At 41.7% G+C, this 20,123-nt stretch overlaps 2 protein-coding genes and 1 long non-coding RNA gene across 5 annotated transcripts; 1 reads left to right on the forward strand and 2 right to left on the reverse strand.

Annotated features, from left to right (window-relative positions):
• Nucleotides 1–186: 186 nt before the first annotated feature.
• On the reverse strand, nucleotides 187–11,946 carry LOC116601433. 3 transcript variants are annotated; one of them, XM_048727535.1, is made up of 7 exons: nucleotides 11,827–11,946; nucleotides 11,678–11,760; nucleotides 10,011–10,120; nucleotides 7,332–9,656; nucleotides 5,438–6,687; nucleotides 1,726–5,329; nucleotides 187–593 (listed from the first exon to the last, which is right to left on the reverse strand). In XM_048727535.1, the coding sequence occupies exons 1-7, from the start codon at nucleotides 11,884–11,886 to the stop codon at nucleotides 280–282; spliced, it is 7,746 nt and encodes a 2,581-aa protein (XP_048583492.1). In that variant the 5' UTR covers nucleotides 11,887–11,946; the 3' UTR covers nucleotides 187–279. The 3 variants fall into 3 exon arrangements, with proteins under 3 accessions (XP_048583492.1, XP_032218096.2, XP_032218097.2); XM_032362205.2 differs by having other exon boundaries at nucleotides 1,726–6,687; XM_032362206.2 differs by having other exon boundaries at nucleotides 1,726–6,687; nucleotides 9,462–9,656; nucleotides 11,827–11,945.
• A 7-nt stretch (nucleotides 11,947–11,953) lies between these two features.
• LOC116601435 lies at nucleotides 11,954–14,019 on the forward strand. The gene is made up of 2 exons (XR_004290024.2): nucleotides 11,954–12,061; nucleotides 13,701–14,019. It is a non-coding gene; the product is annotated as an uncharacterized LOC116601435 (long non-coding RNA).
• LOC5517778 (extracellular calcium-sensing receptor) lies at nucleotides 13,717–20,032 on the reverse strand. Its single transcript, XM_001637786.3, has 2 exons — nucleotides 18,240–20,032; nucleotides 13,717–16,251 (listed from the first exon to the last, which is right to left on the reverse strand). The coding sequence occupies exons 1-2, from the start codon at nucleotides 18,693–18,695 to the stop codon at nucleotides 14,140–14,142; spliced, it is 2,568 nt and encodes an 855-aa protein (XP_001637836.1). The 5' UTR covers nucleotides 18,696–20,032; the 3' UTR covers nucleotides 13,717–14,139.
• Nucleotides 20,033–20,123: the final 91 nt, after the last annotated feature.

Consider the following 20,123-nt stretch of genomic DNA (forward strand, 5'->3'; position numbering starts at 1 on the left):
AAGACAGACAGAGCGCTCTTTATCAGACAGACAGCGCACAGAGCGCTCTTTATCAGACAGACAGCGCACACTTTACAAGACAGACAGCGCGCACTTGAGACGCTTTACCAGATAGACAGGGCGCAATCTACACATTTCATCAGACATAGCGCGCAAAGCACACTTCACTAGACAGACAACACAAGCTATTTCCGAGCTAAATTTATTCATGTATGTTTAAATATATACATATATATTGTGAGAACAACAGTTTAGAGGTAGACCATGGGGTCAATATATTCAAGGTTCCCAGAATGAGTCATCAGCTAGTAGTTTGTCGAGTTGGCTGATTCCACCCGATAATATGTCGCGCTCACTGTCTTTAAGTTCCGAAGTGTTTAAGCCACCAATAGTTGTCGTGGCAACCAGCCTGGGCCTCCGAGCAGAAAGTTCATGTTTTGTCACATGCGAGAGCTTTCTTGGTGTGCGGGACAATGTATTGGTGAAGCCTGTGGGAGTAGCGTGGAAGTGTCTGTAGAGGGGTCTATGGGTGGGGTCACTCGAAGAACGTTTGTAAAAGGAAGACTTTGGAGTCTTGGGAACTCCTGGAAGGTCTGAAACACAAGCATAAAGAAGTTATAATAACCACGACATGATTAACCATAAGAGCAGATGTTCAAAAGCTCAAAACAGCTAAAAAAAAAATAAGAGGCATTGACTGTAAGATTCGAGAAAAGTTGGAAATTGGCCCAAAAAACAATTTTTTTGTTAGTTTGACTGAATAAAGTATATTATATGACCGATCCATTGACCCAATAACTTTTTCTTAAAAAAAATCTTTCTTTCCTGAGACCAATTTTTTCACGCTCAAAATCGAAAAAACAGCATTTTTCAAAAATCGTAAAAAAATAAGAAAAACTATAAAACAAACAACATTGGTCCTTGTCACTAACCTTTATATCTACATTCAAAAGCAGCAAGATTTGGAAGGATTGGACAAAATTTATTTCAATAAATCAATAAAACATTTGGCTTATTATTCTGCAAATCTATAAAGCATACACCTCTGCTCCGTGTCGAGGGCTATATCTCGAGTAGTGGGTAGTTTTGTGAAAATCTACCTATATTTCCTGAAAGTCCTAATTATAAGTTTTTTTTTATATAAAAATATCCGCGGGCGACCGTAATGTCTTTACAGGAAAACGTCTAAGAAATACCCAAAATTTAACTTTCCGCGAAATTGTATCTGGCATTACAGCGAGTGTTGACTAGACTAAGATTTTCGTAAAGTCTTAATTAAATAGGGCGATATGTCCCGGTGGCGGATCCAGAATTCTTTGGAGGTGGAAGGTGAGATATTCGCGAACTAGGGGGGAGGGGGTCGGGGCATAAATATACAAAACAAAGGACGTAGGGGGAAATTGGTGAATTTTAGCTCCCATACATTTTTATCAAAATGTAATGCACCCTGCTAGATCCGCTATTGATGCTCAAATTACTTAACTTACGGTAAAATCTATTCAGACTAGGCTTTTTTTAGGTATCTGGGCGGGTGGGTGGGTGGGGGGCTTTGATGCTACCCTCCATATCTCTTGAACCGCCTGAGCTATGACCATGAAACTAACCGAAAATGATAACCGGCATGCATAGAATCGTCACGCTCTATTTTGGGTGTGGTAAGATAAATATTGACGTTACAATGATGTCATAATTATGGGGCATTAAGCAATCATCTAGCGCACTCACCTTCCACGAGGCTTGCGAGTGTCGACGCCTTGGTATGACAGGGTCCCGTGTCAGCATCATCATCCTTAGCAGGATAAACAGAATCGGAAGATGATTTCGCTACCTTGGGCTCCAACAGACCCAATTGCTCCACTTCAGTATCTGATTTTTCTCCCTGAAGGACGTGATGTTTCTTCTGATGCTTTCGCTTCTTGGAGGAATTCTGACTTTGAGCATCAGCAGCCATTCTATCATTAGAGTTCTTACTAGATTTGGGTTCTTTGGAAGACTTCGCACTCAAGTCTTGCTGCTTTCTCGAATCAGTATCATCTGTCTTTTTCCTCTTCATTCGACAAGTCCCAATATGATCTTGTTTGGAGAGCTTTCTTTTCCTGGATTCGCTGAGTTGAGTCAAGACTTTTTCCTTCTCGCTGTTAGTGAAATCGATATCAATCATCTTACTCCTTTTTTGTTTGTACTTTTTTCGTCCAGTTTCATTTAAATCTTCATCATAACGCACTTGACTATCACACTTTTTGCCAGCTCCATCTCTACCGGTTTCACTCGTTTCACCGGTATTAATAGATGGTTTCGGGGATATATGAGTTGAGGAATTCGCTTGTTGGGTCTTAGATGTTACTTGGGTTTCACTTAGCAAACTATCCTTATCGGCTGTTTTCATTCCAGATTCTGACAAAACAATTTTTGCTTCTTGCAGCTCTTTATCTTTACGCTTTTTCTTTTTCTTCGACTTTTTCTTATGAATTAAATTGCGTGGTTGTTGTTGGTTGACAGGCAGCTTTGGAGTGACTGTTTTTCCCGGGCTTTCGTCACCTTTTCCATTTAATTTCATGTTTGATCGACTGGGATCTCGTCGCTGCTTGGGATTGTCTTTTGATTCGTAAGAATCTTTCTTATTTTCTAACACATCACTAAATTTCATATTTAACCTTGCGTCCTTTCCATCTGCAACCTTAGTGACATCTTCATTGCTCTTCTTTGCTTGATGTGTCCGTTCCTTATCAACCTTCTGTTTATCTGTCCCGGCAATGTTTTCCTTCTTCTTGCTTTGTTCTCTACGTATCGATGGCTCCCCTTCGAGAGTACCGGAGTTTGGATTATCAGCACCATCACCATCCATTATATTTGTATCCTTCTGAAGGCTACTAGATTTCCCCTTGTGACTTTTCTTTTTCTTCGATTTTCGTTCGGAATCGGCAGCAACAGGTACAGGATAACTATCTTTAGAGAGGTTATATTGCTTCTTTCCTTGGACATCTCTCACTAGGGTGGGGTCCTGAACATTTTCGTTTGGCGAATTTAACTTTTTTCGATCAATCTCGCAAGAATCTTCACTTTCCTTGTGGTCTGAATGTTCAACGCCCCTTTTCTCCTTTTTCGACTTTCGCTGTTTCTTCTCACTTTCAGTACACTGGAAGTCTCCACTTTTCCGCTGAGCAGGAATATCTTCTTCTGTGTGAAAAAGGACCCTGGTTTTCACTCTTTTCTTTGGCTTGACTCTTATTTTACCACTTTCCTCTAATTGAGAAGCTACACTTTGGATATAGGTATTCTCCTTTATAAGAAGGTGAGAAGAGTCGTTGGCATTTTTCTGCACATTTTGTTTGTGTTTCCCACATTGAGAGCTCACGGAATCGGAGTTAACACGAAGTCTTCCTTTATTGGGTATTTCATCATCCATAGACATGTCTCTGGTAGCCTGAACATGGGAAAGGTAATTTTCTCTATTCTTCTGTTTGCGCGGCTCTTCTTTACTAACAGATAATAAATTCTCTCCGATGATACCTTCACGCAGTTTCGCTTCTTCGGTATTTTGAGCAGCAACAGGATTATCTTTTAATGCCGCAGATCGCGGCACGGGTGTCTTGACCGCTTTTCCGTCGTCTTCAGTATCTGTCTTCTCACCTACTGATATCGCAATCTTGTTCTTTTTTGATTTTTTAGTTCTTTTCTTACTTTCCATTCCCGTATTATCTTGGGGTGCTGATAAGTCCGAAGATGCCGGAACAACTTGAGACTTCGTGGACTCAGAGGTAGGAGTGTTGACTTTCTTCCCAATAACGGTCTGACTACTTATCAATTCTTCATCTTTCTTTTTCTTGAATTTCTTAAGTCCGACTCCTGTCTCAGCAGATGTGAAGTTTCTAGAAGATGTAAGCACATCTCGCGATTCATATACCGGTGTGTCGACTTCCTTTTCAACGATTTTCGCGACAGTTTGGTCATCTTTCAATCCTTTATTTTTCTTTTTTCTTTTCTTGGATGGCTCAATTTCGACTCCTGTCTCAGCAGATGTGAAGTCTATAGAAGATGTAAGCACATCTCGCGATTCATGTACGGTTGTGTCGACTTCCTTTCCAGCGTCTCTCGCGACAGTTTGGTCATCCTTTAATCCTTCCTTCTTCTTTTTTCTTTTCTTAGATGGCTCAATATCGAGTCCTATCTCAGCAGATGTGAAGTCTCTAGAAGATGTAAGCACATCTAGCGGTTCATATAAGGGTTTGTCGACTTCCTTTCCAACGTCTTTCGCGACAGTTTGCTCATCCTTTAATCCTTCCTTTTTCTTTTTTCTTTTCTTAGATGGTTCAATATCGACTCCTATCTCAGCAGAGGTGAAGTCTCTAGAAGATGTAAGTTCATCTCGCGATTCATATACGGGTGTGTCGACTTCCTTTCCAGCGTCTCTCGCGACAGTTTGGGCATCCATTAATCCTTCCTTCTTCATTTTTCTTTTCTTAGATGGCTCAATTTCGACTCCTATCTCAGCAGATGTGAAGTCCCCAGAAGATGTAAGCATATCTTGCGATTCGTATACCGGTGTGTCGACTTCCTTTTCAGCGTCTTTCGCGGCAGTTTGGTCACCTTTTAATCCTTTATTCTTATTCTTATTCATCTCCTTGGACGGCTCAATTTCGACTTCTGTCTCAGCAGATGTGAAGTCCCCAGATGATGCATGTACATCTCGCGATTCGTATACCGGTGTGTCGACTTCCTTTCCAACGATTTTCGCGACAGTTTGGTCATCTTTCAATCCTTTATTTTTCTTTTTTCTTTTCTTGGATGGCTCAATTTCGACTCCTGTCTCAGCAGATGTGAAGTCTATAGAAGATGTAAGCACATCTTGCGATTCATATACGGGTGTGTCGACTTCCTTTCCAGCGTCTCTCGCGACAGTTTGGTCATCCTTTAATCCTTCCTTCTTTTTTTTTCTTTTCTTAGATGGCTCAATATCGAGTCCTATCTCAGCAGATGTGAAGTCTCTAGAAGATGTAACAACATCTCGCGATTCATATACGGGTGTGTCGACTTCCTTTCCAGCGTCTCTCGCGACAGTTTGCTCATCCTTTAATCCTTCCTTTTTCTTTTTTCTTTTCTTAGATGGCTCAATATTGAGTCCTATCTCAGCAGATGTGAAGTCTCTAGAAGATGTAAGCACATCTAGCGGTTCATATAAGGGCGTGTCGACTTCCTTTCCAACGTCTCTCGCGACAGTTTGGTCATCCTTTAATCCTTTCTTTTTCTTTTTTCTTTTCTTAGATGGTTCAATATCGATTCCTATCTCAGCAGAGGTGAAGTCATTAGAAGATGTAAGTTCATCTCGCGATTCATATACGGGTGTGTCGACTTCCTTTCCAGCGTCTCTCGCGACAGTTTGGTCATCCATTAATCCTTTCTTTTTCTTTTTTCTTTTCTTAGATGGTTCAATATCGATTCCTATCTCAGCAGAGGTGAAGTCATTAGAAGATGTAAGTTCATCTCGCGATTCATATACGGGTGTGTCGACTTCCTTTCCAGCGTCTCTCGCGACAGTTTGGTCATCCATTAATCCTTCCTTCTTCTTTTTTCTTTTCTTAGATGGTTCAATATCGACTCCTATCTCAGCAGATGTGAAGTCCCCAGAAGATGTAAGCATATCTTGCGATTCATATACCGATAAGTCGACTTCCTTTTCAGCGTCTTTCGCGGCAGTTTGGTCACCTTTTAATCCTTTATTCTTATTCTTATTCATCTCCTTGGACGGCTCAATTTCGACTTCTGTCTCAGCAGATGTGAAGTCCCCAGATGATGCATGTACATCTCGCGATTCGTATGCCGGTGTGTCGACTTCCTTTTCAACGTCTTTCGCGACAGTTTCTTCACTTATCAATCCTTCATTTGTGTTTTTCTTCTTGGATATCTCATTGATATTCATATCTGCTGACATCAATTCAGTAGGCACATGTCTATTACCTTTTCCGATAGATGGCTCTGTTCCTTCACATTGTGAAATAATTTTCTCTGACAGTGCGGTATAAGAATTCTTTTCCAAAGCCAGGTGCTTCTTCTTACTACATATTTCCTTCGCGGTTTCCTTTCCTGTCTGCGTCCCCGTATTTTCAACACCAGCACACGGGCTTTTCTTTCCTTCCAGACTATCATCTGGTGTCGGGGGAGTCGTGACATTCCTTGGAGGGCTTCTTGCATTATAAGTGCCTTTGTTTTTATAAGACACTTCCTCCCTTATATGAGAGCTTTCTGTTGAATTTTGCAAACACGGAAAGTTTGTAGCATTAGGAGCTTCTCCGGTGTCCATTTCACTGTCAGAAATGACAGACTGATCCTCAGATAAGCAATGGTTTTCCCAGACAGAAGGTGTGCATACAGATCTCAGTCTCCCACATTGAATGCGTTTAGATTTTCTTCTACCTTTCGGAAGGCGACTTTTTCTGACCCAGCAATGTAGTCCTGGAGATTTGTCGCTGTTTCTTTCTGTGCTTTCTTTAGAGTCATCATCCTCAACAGCAGCAGAATGAGAAAGGAGAGTAGAAGCAGACAAAGAGGGAGAGAATGTTGGAGAAAGGAGAGAAGACGGGGGGTGGATAGCAGTAAGTGCCGGTGCCGCATCTGCGGGCGGTTCCTTGTCCTTGCTGGCTGGATGGTTTATCCCTCGTGTGGTTTCGCTGGGAGTGCCTTGGCCGGCAGCTAAAACAGAGGAACATGTGTTAAAAAGAAGCCACACATTGAAATTACTTTCTTTAAATATATGTGCTATGACCTGGCGGGGAGGGGGAGGAAAAGGGGAACACTATGACCTTGTCGACAATACGGGTCAACAGGAATGCATTATTTTTGTTTACTAAGGTCTATAATATACATTACAGACAAACATCAAGTACGTAGGCTTCGCGTCGGTTTTTGCTCGTGTGGCAAGTGTCTCTGGCTCATATGAATTTGTATACCGACAATTATCGATAATAACGAATAAAATTGAATATCTAAGTTCTAAGTATGACTCGTTTTTGTGTACTGTGAAAAATCGCAAAAGATTCATATAAATATCGGGGTCAAGGTCCTTGTCAAATAATTGTATGCTGCTTCGTGGCCGACGTGAGAAACAATGCGACACAGAAAGATGGAGATCCTGTTACGGCCTGTCTGCAGCAAAACCCGGTAACAACATTGTCTTTTTCGTATCCTGAAATTTTGATTGCCCTTCTTTAAACCAGCATACTCAGACAACGACAGTGGTATGATCCACATATTATACGATGCCGCACATTCACACTCTGAGGGAAATCTAAGCTCCCTTAGACAAGATTTTCTAGCTTGAGGGGTTACATTCGTACCTATTTCCTCGTCGCGACTAGCGAAATCCTTTTCTTCGATAGTGTAACCCGACTCAGTGTGAGTCACACAGTCCTCGTTGGTGGAGAAGCTGGGGTGTTGAGTTGCGTCTTTAGTAGCTCCGCCTTCATGTCTTCCTGACGATTTATATTGTTTATCGTTTTCTTTATTTGAGATAGCCTTCTCGAGGTCTGCTGAAGATGAACATGTGCTTCTGGATGAACTACTCATACCGTCTGATGGTTCCGATAATTTACCATGTTTTGAGACACTCTTCTTAGGTGTCGTTGAGGATGTGCTGCAGGATGAACTGCTACTAGAATCCAGAGGAGCTTGTGATGATTTATGTTGCTTGTCTACTTTATTCGAGGTAACTTTATCAGGCGTTGTTGAATTTGAAAAACTAATGACATCATCATCAACTCCGATTTTCTTCACTGCTCGTGCAACCCTTCTGTATTTAATCTGTTCACTTTGATTCCCTTCCCACTTCTTGTAACCGCTAACATCGCTCCGAGTCATCCTTACAACGCCATTTAGGAGAGTTGCTCTAGCAATGTGATTAAACCTTTTATTGCTGCCCTTATGATAGAATACAGAACCGGAACGAATAAACCTGACCGGGGAACAAGCAGGGAAGGCTAGGTTATCTACCTCTGACTCAGTAACCGAACAGACACTATCCCTATCTTGACGCTTCGCACGTCGTCCTTGGGACGTCGTCCTAACGGGAGTTTGAACCTCGGGCTCCTTGTATACCTTTTTCTGTTGAGGTATTTGTTTTTGAGATTTAATTCTGAAAGGAGTTTGAGTCCCACGATTGGCGATAACCAGATTTTCCTGTTCAAAGCACCCTGGATCTTTTTCTTGGGATGCCGTTTTAACCAGAGTTTGAATCCCACGATTGGCGATAATTAGGTTTTCCTGTTGAACGCACCTTGTATCTTGTTCATGGGATGCCGTTTTAACCAGATTTTCCTGTTGAATGCACCCTGGATCTTTTTCTTGGGATGTCGTTCTAACCAGAGTTTGAACCCCATGATCGTTGGTAACCAGCTTTTCCTGCAGCAGAACGCACCTTGAAGCATTGAGGTCTGTAACTTCTTCGCCGCCGACAGAGTCTATCCTATTTTGTAAATCAGCCGGTTCATTTCTATTAATGGCAGTTGCAATTTCGTCTATAGATATATTGTCTTGCTGCATGAAATCACATTTGTCTAGCCCAATTTTTACAGGAGTAGAGGGTCTAGATAACGTTTCCTTATATTGCGATTCCGTAGTCTTTTGGCAACCCAGAAGGGCGCTATGGTCTCGAACCATACCCTCTTGGTCATCTGAACAATCAGAACGGTGTTTTGTGCCGGTGTCTATCGCACCGAGGCTCTGGCTGTCCTCTGCAGTCATAGATTTCGTGCTTGCGACAGACGGCGAATCAAACAACTCAAGAGGTCCCCTATTCTCCGGATCACTGACATAATCTTCATGCGATGAAGCAAGCCAACTAGCAACTTTTGTCACAGATTTTTTTAACCTTTTTCTGTTTTTTGAATGGGAGCATGCAGAGGACTCCAGCATAGATTTGAACTGTTCAGAGCTTAATACAGCTTCAGATATAGTGCTGCACAAGTCGTCCGGAGCCCCAGGAGATGTTCGAATGCACCCTAAAACACTCTGTCTGTGTTTCTTCACTGCTCGTTTGAGAATTTTTTCTTCTACTCCAAATCTAATACCTTTATCATCCTTTTGCGCTTTTACGGTCAATGTACCCTGATTGACTTTTGAGCTTCTAATATGTTGAGTTTTCCTGTTTATTCCGCCACACGGATTGACAGCTGGATTGACAGTTGGTATGGATTCATTTTCTTTCAATACAAATTTTCTTAAAACAAATTTCAAATTAGTTTTTTTCTTGGGCCTTTTAGTATCGTTTTGATTACCCGGTTCATTAGTTTTCAGTTTCCCCTTTTCATTGTTTGGATGTTGTTTGTCATAATCATCAACACTCATGGAAATATCAGTTCTCTTTTGGGCCATATTGCAGGGGGTTACCATATTTAAGATAGTGCCCTCCTCCTCGTGAGTCACCGATTCTAAATTAGGTCTTAGTGAAGTATTATCAGCATCATCATTACCATGGCTTCGGGATATTTGGGCAGTATTCCTTTCTGAAGGGATTGTTTTTTCTTCTTCGACAGAGCTGGATTTTTTGTCATCATGGTCATCATCATCATCATCATCATCATCATCATTATAAACAATGTTGTCTTCGACATCATCTTCCACAATGACTCGCTTTGTTTTGCGTGAGGATTTTGCTTTGCACAATCCTACAAAATCCAATACAAATAATACAAGGTTATTTTAGACTAAATGTATGGAAGCCTTCATAACAGGCCCTTAGGCTGGATGTGTGTTGAGGGGTCTGGTGTGCATATTTTAAAGCTCCCCATTAACTGTGGTCAATAGAAGCCCCTTTTCCACTTAGCTGTGAAGGGTATTCTCAAGATGCACTCACATTGGCTTGAATTGTGAGCAACTGTTTTTGATATCATACTCATCTAATAAAATGGCACAAGATGGCTAGGGATAAACTGCATGCACAGCTACTCCAGTCATGTCATGCTGGTGCAGTGCTGGTGTGGTGTTATTAGATGAATAAAACCTTGTATCTTCCACTATACCTGAAGTTGCAAATACGGTCTCATGTGTATCTAGCACAGACTCCACGACATAGAGGCCGGCCAACTCATAGTGCTCCTTGTTCTGCAGGGATGTTATTGAGGTGACATTCCTAAGGTGACAAAGACCAAAATGAACACAAGTTGCAGGGATGTTATTGAGGTGACATTCCTAAGGTGACAAAGACCAAAATGAACACAAGTTGCAGGGATGTTATTGAGGTGACATTCCTAAGGCAACAAAGACCCAAATGAACACAAATTGCGGAGTTGTCATAGAGGTGTCATCTCTAAGGCAACAAAGACACAAATGAACTCAAGGTGCAGCGATGTCAAAGAGATGCTACATCTAAGGTGACAAAGATACAATTGAACATACTGTAAGTTGCAAAGATGTTAAAGATATTCCAGAAACCTGAAGTAAAAAATAAAACCTGACATTTCCCCTATTGTTTGTATAGAGAAAATAATGAACAAAAACACCTAGCATCTGTAGCAAAAACACTTAGCATTTGTAGCTGGAGGCCAGTTCCTATTATCGGCCACCTTGTTGACTTCCCAGAAAAAAGCAACTGATGTGGGGTCCGGCATGTTTAATTGATAGAACCAATATCCATATCAATCAATTTTCTTAAATAAATTAACTACTGTTTTTGCAATGGTGAGGAAAAATTGAGGAAAAGGTCAATCTATATCGATCGATTAAGATGGTAAATAAATATTGCTTTCTTCATTAAATTGAAAATAAGATTTTATGCAATTTTCTTCAGATTTTCTTAGATCTGCTATGTGTTGATATAGAGCTAAAAGTTTATTGTATATGTCAAAATTGCCAAACATTTATTACTTACAGTGGTTTTTGATTTTTTAGAATCAAAATCTACAGTAAGCACTAAATGTTTGGCAATTTTGCTTTTAGAAATGCATTTTGATTATGAGTGTAATGTAAATCTAAAGTGGAAAATAATGTTTTTAGAACAATGTTTTTCTCAATGAGTAATTTATCACCGTTTCTAGACCCTGTATGCCTGGTGCACACTAGTGACAACGAAATAATGACATGGTTCATGTTCATATGTTCAAGTGTGAATGGTTTGGCATAAAGACATAAGTCTGACATAACGACACGGACATAACGACATAAAAGAAAACAAAACAAATGGTTTTTCCCTGTCTTTATTATGTCCCTGTTGTTATGCCAGGCTTAATCATAGATGTCAACTCACCTGCTTTAGGCGGGTGTCACAAGATTTTGAACCTCATCACAAGCCTAATTTTTGTGAGAATGTTCATACACTCTCTGTATTCACCCGCACTGGCTCTCTTTTTTTCCACATATTTACTGTATTTCACCCGGTTATACAAGATTTCTGTGCAAGTTGGGTTGACAGCTATGCTTACGAACATGAGAGTGGGCACGCCTATGTCGTTATGTCACTTGTGTGCTCCAGGCAGTAGACTCAAGTACCCGTACGTATTTGTTTATGCGGCCTAAATTACACTGGACATAAATCCGCTTCAAACTTCACAAGCAAGCTGACAATGACAGGTTAAAATAATAAAGGCTTCGGTGTTTTCAAGAATAAGATTTCCTTTCCGTAATCGGACCAATGATACTGTTAGGAATTTATTAATACCCGGAATTGGGATAGTTTTATGTGATTTCTTACCCGTATTCGGGATAAATGTAGCGTGCAACTTTGAGGATTTCTTCTATTAAATCCGATACTGTCTTGTTGGATCCTATGACAACCTGATATCAAGGCAGATAGCATTAGATGTAGCAGTCAAACATGCTTTTCCTTCCCTCAGAACTTACCATGAACTGACGGGAACCGTCTAAAACAACATGAAGTTTCAAATGCGTATCTGCAGCCATTTTGGTTTGAAAGGCACATGGGTTCTTACCGCTGACCACATTGCGTAGGACACAGGAAGACCGTGAACTAATTTATATATCACAACACATCTATGATGCTCTGGCTAAAACTCATTGGGTACAACTCACCATTGTTGACAATGAACTTTGTATCAAAGGTGTCAAAGACTATAAGGTAATCCCAACTATGTCATCGGCTTTATAAAGGGAAAACCTCCGACTTTCCGTACGTACTACGTATGTGCATAATATCTAGAGCCCACAAAAGTACCGCAAATGATCTAACAAATGCCCCCTCTCTAATAATCTTCTCCTATCTAATGAATGACCCCCAAGCTTACAAGTTGGTATTGAACGCCCCTTATCTAACAACCCCCCCCCCCCCCCCCAGCTCCCAGCTTATAAATAAACGACATAGTGGGTTTGTCTCTTCATCAGTTAGAAACGAATGTTCTTGGGCAGTACTTTCAAATAAATCAACAAGTGATCTATGCCCAAATACGCGAACAGTATTCATAAAAGTCAGTCCATATGTTTTCCTGCACTGTATGTACTAGTTTGTGCTCTGTGCTCTGTATGTACTAGTTTACGTGCTCCGTACGCTAGCATGTGCTCCGTACGCTAGTTTGTGCTAGTTTACTTGCCCCTACGCTAGTTTGTGCTCTGTACGCTAGTTTGTGCTCTGTACACTGGTTTACGTGCTCCGTACGCTAGTATGTGCTCCGTACGCTAGTTTGTGCTCTATACGCTAGTTTGTGCTCTGTACACTGGTTTACGTGCTCCGTACGCTAGCATGTGCTCCGTACGCTAGCATGTGCTCCGTACGCTAGTTTGTGCTCCGTACGCTAGTTTGTCCTCTGTACGCTAGCTTACGCAGGATTGTGCTCACGTGACTCGGTAGGGGCGCGCCAGGGGTATGGCCCAGCCCCCCCCACTCCCTCCCAAGCAGCCAAAAATACAGAAAATGTATAAGACATTATGTAAAATAAAGGCCTTGAAAGGGCCTTTTGGGCACTCTCCTGTTAAAAATCCTGGCTACAACGCTCAACATTAGAGAGAAACTATTGTCTATGGTCGTTTTTGTTTGTTGTGTTTTCTTTCGAGTCTCCTCCATTCACAATGATATAACGCCATCTATAACTTCCAGATGAGCGGTTCCAACTCGGGCTCAACCATTTCCTGCACAATTGTCTGTAATTGTAGCTAGACCCATCTCAGTATGTACACATTCATACCCATTTTGAATTTATCATCTTAAAATCTCTATTAATTAATTGCTCAATAATATCTTATGTCGATGGATATTTTAATGACATTAAAATGTCATCAATCTGAGTAGCAATTTCACCATCACAGCACGAAATTGCGTTATGACGTCACAGCATTGTTTCACGAGTAGGATAACACTTCACGGGACGTTAGATAAGCAGCCACAGCGCATTTCTATGACGTCAGTCACGCAACGGTATCAAAACAATCACGGTAGCATCACGTGACGATATGCTGCATTCTTGTAGTCTATAAGCTATAGCCTACCATTAGCAAAAAGTGACTGATTTGAAAACCAAAAATGACAAATGACCAGACCAGACAAGGTATTATTAGGCTAAAAGAATTGATCTGCTAGTGTGATTTGACTTATTTACTCTTGGTCTCTCTGAGTCTCAGAAAGTATTCGATCTCGAGAAATGAACATTTTGAAATACGACAGCGCTACGTCACGTCACGCTTCCAGGATGTCACGACACCACAACGTTACGTATTGATGTCAATCAACGGTCACGATCAGTAGCTCATAATTTCTGTATCTACAGGTTGGGCAAGGACAAGTTGGGGAGCTAATCGAGCTTTAATGTTTAGCTGCTTAATTAAATGTCAGGGGTAAATTCCTAGATTGGAGATCTGGGTGTTCAGAGAGAGGTTCAATAAGGCTATACAAGATGAGTTGATCTAAAAGGTTAGTTCACACTAGGACGCAAGCGCAAACGGAATCGCAACACAAGTGAGAATTGGTCAAACACAAGCGCAAGATAATCAAGCACTTGCGTTCTCTTGCGCATGCGTTCCAGTAACAATCGGAAAATTACGTGCGCTGCGCTTGCGCTTACGTCCAAGTGAGAACCAACCTTAAGTAAAAAGTACCCTGGCTACCAGAATTTCCAGAGTCAATTGTCACATAACGTTCCATCCTAGTGCCGCACTGTGGAAGTCGGCACGAAGACTCTAGTATATCGGGTAAATACAAATTGGATGCTAAGAAGCTTTTCGATTTACTTTGATAAGATTCGGAGCAGAGCTGATCCTAAGAGAGAATTCCGTTACTTCGGCTTTGACGGAACCTAAGGTGTTACGCTCTGGATAAACTAACATAATGAAGATTTTCGGGAAGAACATACAACCAAGGACACCAAATGCAATCATAAGCCCCGTGGCACACGCCACGATGGTGATGTAAAACCCCTCAAGAGCCGAGTCCACGGGGTAGTACGTTATCCACGACAATAGTAGAACGTACAGAGAGAAGCCGATGTAACGAGCTTCGTTGAAATTATCCGGAAGTTTGCGGGCCTTGAAGGCGTATAGGATGCACAGGAGTGACATGAATACAAAGTAGCCGAACATTACGGCTCGGATTATCAGACCTGTGCTTGATTTATACGGCATGCAGAAGACGAACACGTGCTTCTGAAAGGTGATGTCTTTGTGGACGTGAGGAGGGTCTAGAATGAGCCACAGGGATGATAAGATAAACTGGATCACGTTCAAGGAGAGGACGACGACAAGCTGGCCTTTTCTTCCCAAAATGTACGCTTTGAACCAATGAGGCACTGGCTCAGTGTAGAAAACATTGACTAAACGATTGGTCTTGAGGAAAAGGATAGATACGCAAGCTGTGCAAGTCAAATAACGCCATGGCTGCAAAAGATAGCAAACTGCAGGTGTAGGGTGGAAAAGATGGAGGATTGGCAGAAACAGCGACAAGCTGATAATGAACAGTAAGAGATAGCTCAGTTCCTCGTTGCTGCCTTTTACGATTGGAGTTAACCTTTGTTTAAGATACACTCCAAAGACGATAATAGTGAGCAAGAATCCAACAGCAGTAAGAAAGAGCACTACTGTCGCCGTACTGTCTTCCCATTGGATGTTCTGTAACGGAAGGTCGACACATTTTGTGTTCTCCTTGTTGGACATTTGCTCCTTACTGCATTTTTTACAGCTGGTAGAGCTTTCTTTTGAGCTGATAGTACCTTCAGGACATTGAAAGCATTCCCAACAGCAGCGGTTAATGGAGGATTGTTTTGTACCCGTGGGGCACGGCTTACTGCATCCTGATATAGGAACTTCGCTATCTGTCGTCTTCCATTGAATCGCCTTGTCATCCACGTGTAACAAAGGCTCTGAGTTTGAATCCTTCTTCCAGAATCCAATGTTTTCGAGATAATACTCGCTGTTGTTATCCTTCCTGCGGAAGTTCATGACGTCATAGTAAGCATTTGCCGGGTCCCCAGACGTCTTGAAATGTACCGTTCCCGTGATGCCGCGAAACGTTAAGTTATTCATGAATTTTAATAGCTCGTAGGGCTCTATCTTCGCGTCTGTGATGTTTAGCTCAAGCTGGGATTTATGCCACTTGTCCAAACCGTTAGCCACTGCGTACACGGAGTCGGTTACGTAGGAGACATAGGCACTGTAAAGTTTCTTAAACCCGGATTCAGAGACGATCTGAGCATTGCATTCCTTTGATCCTGATTCCACACATTCAGCTTCACTTGCCCAGTACTCCTCCCACCACGGATTCCCACCTTGTCTTGTTTTATCTGGTGTTAGATTCTTCAAATGTTTCTCAAACTCGCTGTCAGGAAACTGGTGGGGCATTATCGCTAATGAGTTACCCAAAACTGAGGAATACCTCCTGATGACCTGCGTCCCGAAAGTCGCCATAGCCTCACTCAGAAGAAACGTGCGGTCCGTTAAGCCTTGTTTGGTCGCCTCGCTCAGAAACGCATGTGTTTGGTAATAATTACTCCAAAATACTATCACCTTCACAGATGTCTGTCGCTTGATTTTTCGCACAATTTCTTCAACTTTTCCTTTGTACCCAGAAGTTGTGAAAAACTCAACGAAGGCAATACAAAACGTCTGTCTGTTGTAAGCCTCTCGCTCGAGTGCACGAACGCCGTGCTGTCCGTAAGAGCCATCGTGGGCCACAGCCGCTACATAACTCCAGTTGAAGTGATCTATGATGTCTGCCATTGCTTTGGATTGCTCGCCGTCAGGGGGAATGGTGCGAGCAAAGGAGGTGAAGTAGGGAGAGCTTAGTTCTTCGCTCGTTGAGAAGGGACTCACAATTGAGATGTTCACTACCTGAAATCAAGAAAAAGGGATAAGGGCACCTCCCTTGTTATCAAAGCTTATCCCTTTTCCTCCTATAAAATTATAAGGAAATGACCCGTAGGGGCGTGGCTGTGCTGCCAAGATAGGAGGGGAGGGACTCACAGTTAAGATTTTAGCTGCTTCAAATCAGGATATGTGATAAGCTTTATTAGCAAGGGAAAGGATAGACAGGCATTCAGGAAATGATGATGGTAACAGACTTACGCTCACGCGTCATAGGATGGCGGGCTAGAAACAGCTGGTAATCGAGCCTATCAGATCGAGCCTGGTCAAATAATGATTTGCACATCAAACTTATAAATGCAATACACTGCAGTTTTCTAACTTACAAAACTGTTTGAAACTTGAGAAAGTTATACGTTATCCCAGTTTACAGCAAAGAAAAGCTAAGTTGTCCTGAAATCGTGATCGCCTCATATGATCAGGCCAAGCGTACGATATCCGAGTGTCTGGAATACAATCAGAAGGGTTACATCATCTGGCGATTTACGGCGAGTCGCTAAAGAAAATTAATCATATTAGCAAAAGTCTGAAATTTTAGTGTCTGCTTTTGAAGCGATGAGTATCCATACAAACGACGGGGAGAGATGAATCATGATATTTTAAGATAATCTTCACTTTCTTCCCCAGAGTATGGGACACAATGTAAACAAGCTAATTTTAGTTGTAGGTTGATCTTGTCTGATGTCAAATCAATTCCAATAAATCTCATCTTACTCGATCGTATTAGACCAATTCTAAACCAATGGCAATCAATTTTTATATAAAAACAAATAGTCTAGCTAAAAGGAATAGAGGATTATAATTACGTAATAGAGTGTGAATAGATCGAAAACCCGAAACAGGAAGTTTTTAGATCGTTTACCTTGGGTAAGCTAACAGACAGTCGGACGCGTTCGCGATAGTAATTAATTTTGCCGCTTCTAAATATCCCTCTAAGTGCAGTTCTATAATAGCAGAGGCCTCGTTCCACCCTAGTGATGGGTAAAACCATAGGATTACAAGGAAGGGGGTGGAATCATTTATTGGAAATATAGCAATGCCTTGCACCTTGATTAATTCATTTTGCCGCTTCTATATTTTTATCTTAGTGCAGTTCTATAATAGCAGAGGCCTCGTTCCACCCTAGTGATGGGTAAAACCATAGGATTACAAGGAAGGGGGTGTAATCATATATTGGAAATATAGCAATGCCTTGCAGCTTGATTAATTAATTTTGCCGCTTCTATATTTTTATCTTAGTGCAGTTCTATAATAGCAGAGGCCTCCTTGCACCCTAGTGATGGGTAAAACCATAGGATTACAAGGAAGGGGGTGTTATCAAATATTTTAATTATAGCAATGTTATACCCTGAAGTTGATTTAAGAATTGGGGATTTCGCACAATCTCATTTTCTCCGTCTTCTCGTATGTCTGCGGTTGTGTGAAGATTGAACTAAGCATCTCAGTTAATGCCTATATTTGGATACCTCATATTTTAGTTTTTATCAGCAGCGTTGGCTTGGGTGGGGCACGGCGAACGAGTTCACTTCTTTTCTATTGCATCCAAAAGGGGTGTTTCTTTGAAAAATCTAGATTTTTAACCTGTGTTTAATGTGCATGTAAGTAATCCCTCTGATTCTCTGCTACTGATAACTACAAAGACCAAGATTCATCGAAGACAATCCCAACAGGTGTCGGCAGGGCGACAATAAACCCGTAGGCTAGTGGAAGTATAAGGGTTAAACGGTTTTTAAACATTTCCTTTAACCGTTTTCTTGACTGATTGACAAGTATTTTTCTTAGTGCTGATTAAGGCTAGTGGCCCGTAAAACAAGGTTTAATGACAGTTCTAACAGAAAATTGCGTGCGGGAGCAATCCGTTTCGAATCTGGTGATAAAGTTGTTAACCACATTTGAGCGGTAATGAGTATTCATTTGCAAGGAAATGAAGATTTTCATCCTGTTAAGTTGTTTACCTGAAATAAACCAGCAATGTGGCCTGTGCTCCCCGACTCGATGGTCCCAATAACGGCAACCACTGGATCTGTCAAGTTGGTAAACTTATCACTAAGCACTCCATTCCTTTGAACAAGTTCATTATGATCATTGTTAGCCACGATGTTGTACGCCCACTGCATGGCAAGTCTGGGGTTATAGCAGTAATCTCGCACATCCAGACCAAGACTGAGCCCAGGCAGTAGCTCTGTGGAGTTGTTGATGCGCTCTATAGCGTAAGATATCGCCTCTATGTAGCCAAGTCCAAGCAAATACAACTCACCACACTCGCCCGAGGCCGTCTGCGAATGCGCTGGTAGAATGACCCCTAGTGTAATGTTGCCTGGTTGGTGAAAGCGGCTTGTGGCTAGCGAAGTGACCACGAAGGAGAACAGAAGCAGAAGTCTTGGTTTTGCTTGTTGGAACTTCGTCTTCATGGCGGAAGCAGTAGCTAGACTTTACCACAGCTTGATTCTAATCAACCAAGAGCGCGGTTCATAGCGAAGTATTGGTCAGCCTTATTATCAATGTGCTTCGGTTATAGCGGTGATCGTAAGCCAGACTGTATTCGGTGATCCTGGTGCGAACTGATTAAACGATAGTAAGACAATGAAACAAGCGTCGACGAGGTTCGTTCCGGAAAATCACTCGGATTACAAGATTCATCAGAAAGCCCTTTGACCCCTGGAAACTCTGCTTGATTTCAGTTATCACCAGATACAAGTGATCTCCAGAAAAGGATTAAAGGGGTAACGCATCAATGTGAATAAGCCCCACAAGGCAATAACTGTCAAACCGTGCTCGCAGGCGAGCGTCACAAGATTCTGACCTGTCTTGCAAATTGACGTAAGTCAACTAAATGCTTTATATCCATATCTTTTTTGAATACCTGTCAGAAAACACGGACAGGGCAGCCATGTTTGAAGGCATGGGAGTTTCCAACAATGGCAATGAATTTTCTGCTTGTGTTCAAAGCAAAACTGACTAGCTTTCTTGTGATGGGATAAATAAATTTTATCGCCAGCATACTTGGAGTGCGACGAATCTAGTACCTACTTCCTGAAAAAGAAAAGCTTCCGTGTTTTGCCCGTCAACCCGGCACCACGGTGCCATTAAAAAAAACTCGAGAACTATTTATTTATTATTTATTTTTAGATCAGGCGGAAATATATATTATATTTTTTTGCGTAAATAACCTATTTATGGACTAAAATTTAAATTGCAAGGTCAAGGACCGTAACTGGGTGTGTGAGGAGGGCGAGTGCTTTTTAAGGAGCAAAATTCTGTTTGCGACTATTCCCTAATGTTTATGTGATCACGATCACCCCAATCTTAGCAAAGTATGAGGCACATGAGCATGGGAAACAACAGAAAATTTACGCGTGATAATTTAGAAACTGTTACCCCCAATTTGATAACACAGCGCTCTATCGGGGCTTTGGAGGCGCTCCATCCGGGTTTCATGAAGTTCTTTAGTACAGGGCGTAACCCAGGACAGTGAGAAGTACAAGGGCCTAAATGACGAAATATGTCCCCTATCATAAAAATACGAGGATAGTGTTCGCATAATAAGTCAAAAGAGAGCAAAATGGTCGCTCTTTGCGCCGAGCAAACAAGCCAAGAAAAATTAGGGGAAACCAAAAAAAGGGAGGGACATGTTTAACTAATATCGGGTCAGTACGCAGCTCTTCCAAGCTGCAATTTGATTGGGCAAATGAACAATATCCGCACCTCGACACAAAGAACGAGAAGAATAGAGACAAAAGAACTTTTTTGTAGAACAAAGATAGTAGGAGACAAAGCAGCTGCGTACTAACTCTAATATCGGGTCAGTACGCAGCTCTTCCAAGCTGCAATTTGATTGG

The sequence above is a fragment of the Nematostella vectensis genome, chromosome 5 (assembly GCF_932526225.1).
Source record: "Nematostella vectensis chromosome 5, jaNemVect1.1, whole genome shotgun sequence".
NCBI classification, from domain to species: Eukaryota; Metazoa; Cnidaria; class Anthozoa; order Actiniaria; family Edwardsiidae; genus Nematostella; species Nematostella vectensis.

Excerpts from the sequence above, each read along its gene's own strand:
- LOC116601433 (XM_032362205.2), bottom strand. The coding sequence starts at position 11,886 with ATGGCTGCAGATACGCATTTGAAACTTCATGTTGTTTTAGACGGTTCC. Across the intron at positions 9,657-10,010 it reads GACCGTATTTGCAACTTCAG|GATTGTGCAAAGCAAAATCC; the intron begins GTATAGTGGAAG and ends TGGATTTTGTAG. Across the intron at positions 6,688-7,331 it reads TAGTCGCGACGAGGAAATAG|CTGCCGGCCAAGGCACTCCC; the intron begins GTACGAATGTAA and ends CCTCTGTTTTAG.
- LOC5517778 (XM_001637786.3), bottom strand. The coding sequence starts at position 18,695 with ATGAAGACGAAGTTCCAACAAGCAAAACCAAGACTTCTGCTTCTGTTC. Across the intron at positions 16,252-18,239 it reads ACATTGCTGGTTTATTTCAG|GTAGTGAACATCTCAATTGT; the intron begins GTAAACAACTTA and ends TCTTGATTTCAG.